Raw genomic sequence first — 7500 nt, forward strand, 5'->3', positions numbered from 1 at the left:
CTTCCTATTTCCACTACATCAGTTGTATTATATGTATTTGTATCTATCTCCTTTCCATCTTGTAATTTCTCATTTCTACTTAATTCTACATTTCTGATGTCTCATTTATTGTTTTGTTTGTTTGTATTATTAAAAAAAAGTGTTGTGTTAAATCCTCCTAATGTAAGCACTTTGAGCTGCATTTAAAATGAATGTGTTGGAAGTAATGCAAACGGTGTTGTCCCTATATGGACATGAAGATGTGTTAAAAAGCAACACTAGTTGTGTTATTTTCAACATATATTGTGTACACTCTTGAAAAAAATAACAAAAGCAATGTGTTGGAAACAACACAAACTGTTGTCTCTATCTACACATAGAGATGTGTTTAAAAAAACAAAACATGTTGTGTGTGTATCACTGTGATGGTGTTAAAATGTGTGTGTGTATCACTGTGGTGGTGTTAAAATGTGTGTGTGTATCACTGTGTTTTACCCGAGTCTCTTCGGTCTGCTCCATCTGTTGGTCCATCTCCAGTCAACCCACGCACACATTTATTTATAAACTGCAGACGAGACTGCAGGGCCTGGACACACACAGAGACAGACATAACACACACACACACACACACACACACACACACACACACACACACACACACACACACACACACACACACACACACACACACACACACACACACACACACACACACACACACACACACACACACACACACACGGCAGATACACAGACCAAAACACAAACAGACAGTTAAACAGTGCCTATGAGGCCAACTATTAGCCAAACAGCAAGGCAAGCTTCCTGATGTCAAGGAAGGTGCCCTCCTTCTATCTGACGTTTGGGAGTAATGCACCGACTCATATGCAAAGGGTGTCCAGTCCTCCATTTACAATGAATCAATTCTTCTTAGCACTTGACTTGCATGCATTTATTCAGCAAGGACTTTTATCCAGAGTGACTTTCAGTCTGAGCTGATGTTTATTTTATGAGTGTGCGTGCGTGTGTGTGTGTGTGTGTGTGTGTGTGTGTGTGTGTGTGTGTGTGTGTGTGTGTGTGTGTGTGTGTGTGTGTGTGTGTGTGTGTGTGCGCTCCTTTGGAATATGAGCACTTGGTAGCCCTGCCACTTTGTTCTACTGAACTCGCTGGTTATTGTGTGTGTGTGTGTGACTGTCTGTGTGCACTAAAAAGTATGTAGGTGAGTGATTGCATGTGTTCTACAAGGTTCTACGTGTGTGTGTGTGTGTGTGTGTGTGTGTGTGTGTGTGTGTGAATGTGTGTGTGTTTCAGTGTATGTTGTGGGTTGTGTGTGTGTGTGTGTATGTGTATGTGTATGTATACTGTATGTGTACATGTGTATGTGTGTGTGTGTGTGTGTGTGTATGTGTGTGTGTGTGTGTGTGTGTATGTGTACGTGTGTGTGTGTGTGTGTGTGTGTGTGTGTGTGTGTGTTACCTTCACTGCTCTGCCCGGGTCTGCGCTCTCCCAGGCCATCTTGAGGGCTTTGATCTGCTCCTGCCGCTCCGTGTCCCTCTTCACACACACACTCTCTGCTTCCGTCTGCTCACACACCACATGCAGCGTCCAGTGGGGCTTACTCGTGTCCAAGACCTTCAACACACACACACACACACACACACACACACACATGCACGCACACATGCAAACACACACACATGCACGCACACATGCAAATACACACATACACACACACACACACACACACACACACACACACACACACACACACAGTTTCATATCTTGAACTCATTTCACAGAAAAAATTAAGTTTTGACGGTTAAACCCGGTGAAGATTCAACACATTAGCAGTCATTCCCATTGTCCACGCCGCTTAAACAGGTGATTTCTTCTCCTCTGGCATATCGTGACGGGTGAATCATATCAACTTTGGATGCGGTTATCTTAGCGATAGCTTGTGCAATACCCTCGATATACATATAGTTGGAAAGCTTAGTTCTTGCCCGTTCGTGTGAACACAATAACTTAATTTTGTAAATTTTACCAAAGCGAATGGTTTCGCTTTGCAGGGTCACATATGTAATGCTAGCTGGAAGGGTTCATGTTTCCAATTCTTTCCATGGCAAAAATTAAATTAACAACTAGATAAAACAAACAAAAAAAAGGGGGAACAAATCTGACTAGAAAGTAAAACATTTAAAATGAACCAACAGCATCTAAAAACAAATGTACAGAGACAAACCACAAACCCTCTTGCGCCACTGTGAGAGCGAATGTGAACAGCAAACCAGTCAGACAGAGAGGTCGATTGGCAGAGATGGCCTTTCTCCAGTAACCAGCCCAGGAAACGTGTGGATAGTTCCAAAGCTAAGGAACAACAAAAGATATCCACCAACTGTCTTACATGCAATTTAATGGTAAACATCTGCTGCATGCCGGGGCCATTTTATCACCTCACATTTATTAGTGTGAACCTATCCCATGATCCCTTACATAAGTGACTGGATGGAGCCCAATAGACTACAGTAGGTGCACAAAAGGCTCTACCTGTACACTCATTTATTTCCGGTGGATATTAAACTGTTGTAACGGCATCTTCTGTTATATTATGCTCGTTAAATCTTCCACTCTGACACTGAATATCTTGTTCAACTAATAATAACAATTTCAACACATATAAATCTTTCTTTGTCGTAACGTGCTGATTCCCAGGTGCAGCATCCAACTGGGTCCGTGTAGACACTCATTGCATTACCTATAGCGGCAGGCTCAAACACACCTGGCTCCATCGGAAACAAACGAGCGTACAGAGAGCCTTTCCTGCATGTAGCCTATAAGTCCGTCATCCCGTCAGCACATTATACAAGGAGGTAGGTTAAGTAGAATTGCTGATAAGGGATATGCTCAACTAGGTAAAGAAAACAATCATTATAAATTGCACAAGTAAGACAGTGTGTGAATATCTTTTCTTTTTCCTTCGTAGTGGCTAGTATCCAGCACCTGCTGACTTGCATAGATGTGCGTACGTACCTACACTACGACAGTTCCAAAGCTACCATTATTCACCAGCTATTATCTTCAACATTAGCCAGCGGTAAGTAGTAAATCCAACTCATGTTGAGGATTTGTTCCTGTGACCTAAATTAGGTGAGAATACTTCATGTAAAGTATCTTTCATTGACATTATAGCTTTATGAATTATGGTTAACTTTGTGGCTTTACCAGGTTGTTTAGTCCACTGTCAGTCTCTAACTCTGTTGGAGTTAGTCATGGCACAGGATTCTTGTATGCCGTTAGACATCCTGGTGGACCGATTCCTGAATTTGAGCCCTCTAAATGTGAATTGTATGATCATATTTATATCAAACGAAATGATATCTCTGAACAAATGAAGGGAATATCTGTGTGTGAGAATGGTTAATGAACATGGCTAACACAAGGCTTTGAGCATGTGCACACTGAGATCTGAGATGTTGTGAGCACAATTCTCATCAGGGGCTTTGAGAAAAGGCAAAGCCATCTCAAGCAAACAGGAAATAATTGGGGTAAGGGTAAGAAGGGAGTGTTTGAAGCTGTAGGGCTGAACCTTTTTGGTTCGCTGGTTATTCAGTTTTGCCTTTCCAGACAGCAAGGGTACACATACACACCCACCCACCAACACACACACACACACACACACAAGCACTCACACACACAAACACTCACACACAGGGATGTAGTGGTGATAAGAGGTGGGTAAACTATGAATTCTGTGATCAGTCACGGTGAGGTGGACTTCGCCATGCGGATTCAGATTTATTTATCTTTTATTATTAAAAAAAAAAAAAAGAAAAAAAACACACATTTATTTTGTAATTTTGTTTGATGATGGTGGAGGTTACAGTACAATGCTTATAACAATACCAGTGGTATTAAATGCTTCCTAGAGTGTTGATGAGTGTAGATCTTGTGAATCTGGATAATACAGTGTGATTTTTGAATGTTAAAAGTTGCTACTGGTGTATAAACTCTTTTGAGAGGTAGATAAGCTAGATAGAGTATAAACTCTATTTCTGATATTTCAGAGGTGGATATAAACTGTCTTTACTTGCGTTTAGTCTCCACTAGCCCTGCTCACACACAAAAACATACACTCTCTCTCTCACACACACACACACACACACACACACACACACACACTTGCTCTAGCCTGGACCTAGGTTTGGCCACTGGTTTTTCTGTCTCCTTGCATTTAGCCTCCACTATAGCCCTTCTCTCTCTCTCTCTCTCTCTCTCACACACACACACACACACACACACACAAACACACACACACACACACACACACACCTGCTCTAGCCTGGACCCAGGTTTGGCCACTGGTTTCTCCTTCTCCTTTTCCTTCTCTTTCTCCTTCTCCTTCTCCTTCTCTTTGGTCTTGCGGCTCGACTTGGGCGTGGTCGACTTCTGCCCCTCGTTGCTCGATTGGTCAGCACTCGAGGGCGCCGTCACCTCCTCCGGCTTGTCGCCGCCTGGAGAGACTGAAGACGACATATGCAAGTCACATGACCTGAAAATGCATGATGTGACAGGAAGTACAACGCATGTTTAAGATAAACATCAGTAGATTCAGGTAATGGCTCCCTCGACACAAACTCATTCAAGATGAAATGGAGTAAAATTATATGATGATCACAGTGAGATATTCTGGATCCCTGAGTAAAACCTCCTGTGAGCTGGATAGCTAACACACAGAAACACATACACACACACACACACACACACACAGAAACACACAAGTCATCAAGCTCAACGTCTTTTAGGACCCATCATGAGCTTTTCAAACATGTACTAGTGCTCTCTTTTACCACCAGAGGGCAGTATCACTCCATACAAATCCAGTCCACTCTCATCAGAGCACAAACATCATAGTTATCTGTCTAAATGCAATGTCCCAGGTCCTTCCTCATTATACCTGGGGATAATGTCTGTGGTTCACTATGCAGCTCAGGATGCCAACAATAAACCTCTCCTCGCACACACACACACACACACACACACACACGCGCACACACGTCATATACTTCCATACTTCCAGTAACTGTGAAACATACCGACAGCTTGGCATCACAAGCTTTGTATCAGAAATAAATCCAGAAATTAAGCCAAAATCGGTCAGTTGGACATATTGGCAAAATTGACGCCAGAGTTTGCACCATAAGTGCATGCTGTTCATTGTTTTATATTGTTTTACATTTACTGTGTCCACCCAAGGAGACTCAAGGAGCACACAGACACACGCACGCACACACACACACACACACACACACACACACACACACACATAAACACACACACAAACACACAGACACAGACACACACACACAGACACAAACACACAAGCCCAACAGCTTGACTGCACCCAGGAGACTATCTGCATACTGCAGGTTGAGGTGTGGGTCTTTTACTTAAGAGTCCAAAAACCATGAACACATTCACAAGTTAATAATGATCACAGGGCTCAAACAGCTGAAAAAAAAAAAAAAACTGTGCTGCGTGTGTGTAGGTTGTATGAGTGTGTATGCGAGTGTGAATGTGTGTATGTGTAGTTGAATGTGTGTAAGCTCCACAGGGCACTTGGGTGCGTGGACTAATTTAATTCTCCATTTTCTCTCATTTCCCAATGCAGGCAGGCCAAGTGGCTCTGACCGACTCAAACGTTTTTTGCATACTCACACACACACACACACACACACACACACATGCACCGATATACAGATGGTTATGCGCACACACACACACACACACACACACACACCTACACCTACACACACACACATACACACACACACACACACACACTAAGACTGTTATTGTGAGATTGCTTGGAGGGCTTTGGGAGAATATCATTGGCTGAAAATCTTCATGCAATCATGTGACTGGGGAGCGAGTTAAGACTGGCTGAGTGAAACCAGAAAGATCTGATTGGCTGAGATGCTGTGTCCTGTTGTGATTGGCTCGCTGAGAGGCTCTGTCTATAGTGTCCTGATAGGTTGAGAGTGTAAACAGGGCTGGATCTGATAGACTGGGATGCTATGTCTGTCGTGTCCTGATAGGTTGAGAGTGTAAACAAGGCTGGATCTGATTGGCTGAGAGGCCGTGTCTGTCGCGTGGTGATTGGCTGCAGCGGGCACCTCTGATCTCGTTCCTCTCGGCGTGGCGGAGCGTCTGGATGAAGGCGGCCTCGGCCTCGCTGACGGCCCAGCTGCGATGGAGCACCTCCACCTGCACCACGTACTTGTGTGTGTGTGCGAGTGTGTGCGATGATGGCGGTGCCGGCTCGGCGAGTGTGTGTGTGTCCGTCTCCTCCGAGTCCTCCCTCTCCTGGCTCTCCTCAGAGTCTGCAGGTAAACAAATCAGTGTCAACAAGAGCAGAATGTGTGTGTGTGTGTGTGTGTGTGTGTGTGTGTGTATGGAGTGTGTGTGTGTGTGTGTGTGTGTGTGTGTGTGTGTGTGAAACTCAGTGTGTGTAAATGTGTGTACATGTCATTTCTAAAGGTGAACCCAGTGCTGCAGAAACAGACTCTAGGGAATTGTAGGGATAAAGCTGGGAAGCAGAGCCTGTGTGTGTGTGTGTGTGTGTGTGTGTGTGTCTCATTTCTGAAGGTGAACCCACGGCTGCAGACAATACTGCTGTGTGCGTGTATAGTGTAACCTGTGTGTGAGTGTTTGTCTGTCTGTGTATCTGTGATGAAACCTTTGTGCATCTGTTTGTATTTGTGTGTGTGTGTGTGTGTGTGTGTGTGTGTGTGCGCGTGTGCGTGTGCGTGTGCGTGTGTGCATTAGCATATGTGTTATGAGTGTGTGTGTGTGTGGGTGTGTGTGTGTGTGTACCTGGGTCAGCGTTGAAAGTAAACACGGGGATGATCACTTGGCCTTTGCCGGTGGCGGAAGTGAGGGCGTCCTCGTGGTCCAGCACGGTCAGGCGCAGGTGGACGTGGGGCGCCGACGTCTGGAACTGCACCGTCCCCAACACGTCCACACTCACCTTCACAGAGAACCTACAGGACACACACACACACACACACACATGAACACACACACACATGATCACACACACACATGCACACACACGCACACATACACACACACACACACAAAACACACACACAAACACCCAAGGACACGTACACTGTGTTTATGTTTTGGGGGCAAGCACATGAAGTGTAACCTGATGTCTGTCACTGTGAGCTGAACGCACTGTGTTGGATGCTTTCTGCACCTTTAAACATGGCATCGTAAGTACAAAACTGATCGAACATAGACCAAAGCGTGCCACTAGAGTGTGGAATGGCTATCTGCACTTTTGTTATTGATGCATACCGTATGCTATTTTTTGGGCTTTTTATGCCTTTAATTGGACAGGACAGTAGAGAGAATGACAGGAAGCGAGTGGGAGAGAGAGCTGGGGTGGGATCCGGAAAGGACCACGGGGCGGGAATCGAACCCGGGTCGCCGGCGTGCGGTGCAGGTGCCCCAGCC

At 44.8% G+C, this 7500-nt stretch overlaps 1 protein-coding gene across 1 annotated transcript in view; it reads right to left on the reverse strand.

Moving 5' to 3' along the window:
* The window catches only part of adgb (androglobin), a 50409-nt gene that overhangs the window by 4718 nt on the left and 38191 nt on the right, over positions 1–7500 (reverse strand). Inside the window, exons 20-24 of the mRNA XM_062550282.1 lie at positions 6853–7019; positions 6153–6359; positions 4309–4499; positions 1456–1611; positions 475–565 (exon numbers count right to left, since the gene is read on the reverse strand). Coding sequence (XP_062406266.1) covers positions 475–565; positions 1456–1611; positions 4309–4499; positions 6153–6359; positions 6853–7019 — 812 coding nt within the window. The remainder of the gene's footprint in view (positions 1–474; positions 566–1455; positions 1612–4308; positions 4500–6152; positions 6360–6852; positions 7020–7500) is intronic.

Source organism: Sardina pilchardus, chromosome 12 (assembly GCF_963854185.1).
Source record: "Sardina pilchardus chromosome 12, fSarPil1.1, whole genome shotgun sequence".
NCBI classification, from domain to species: Eukaryota; Metazoa; Chordata; class Actinopteri; order Clupeiformes; family Clupeidae; genus Sardina; species Sardina pilchardus.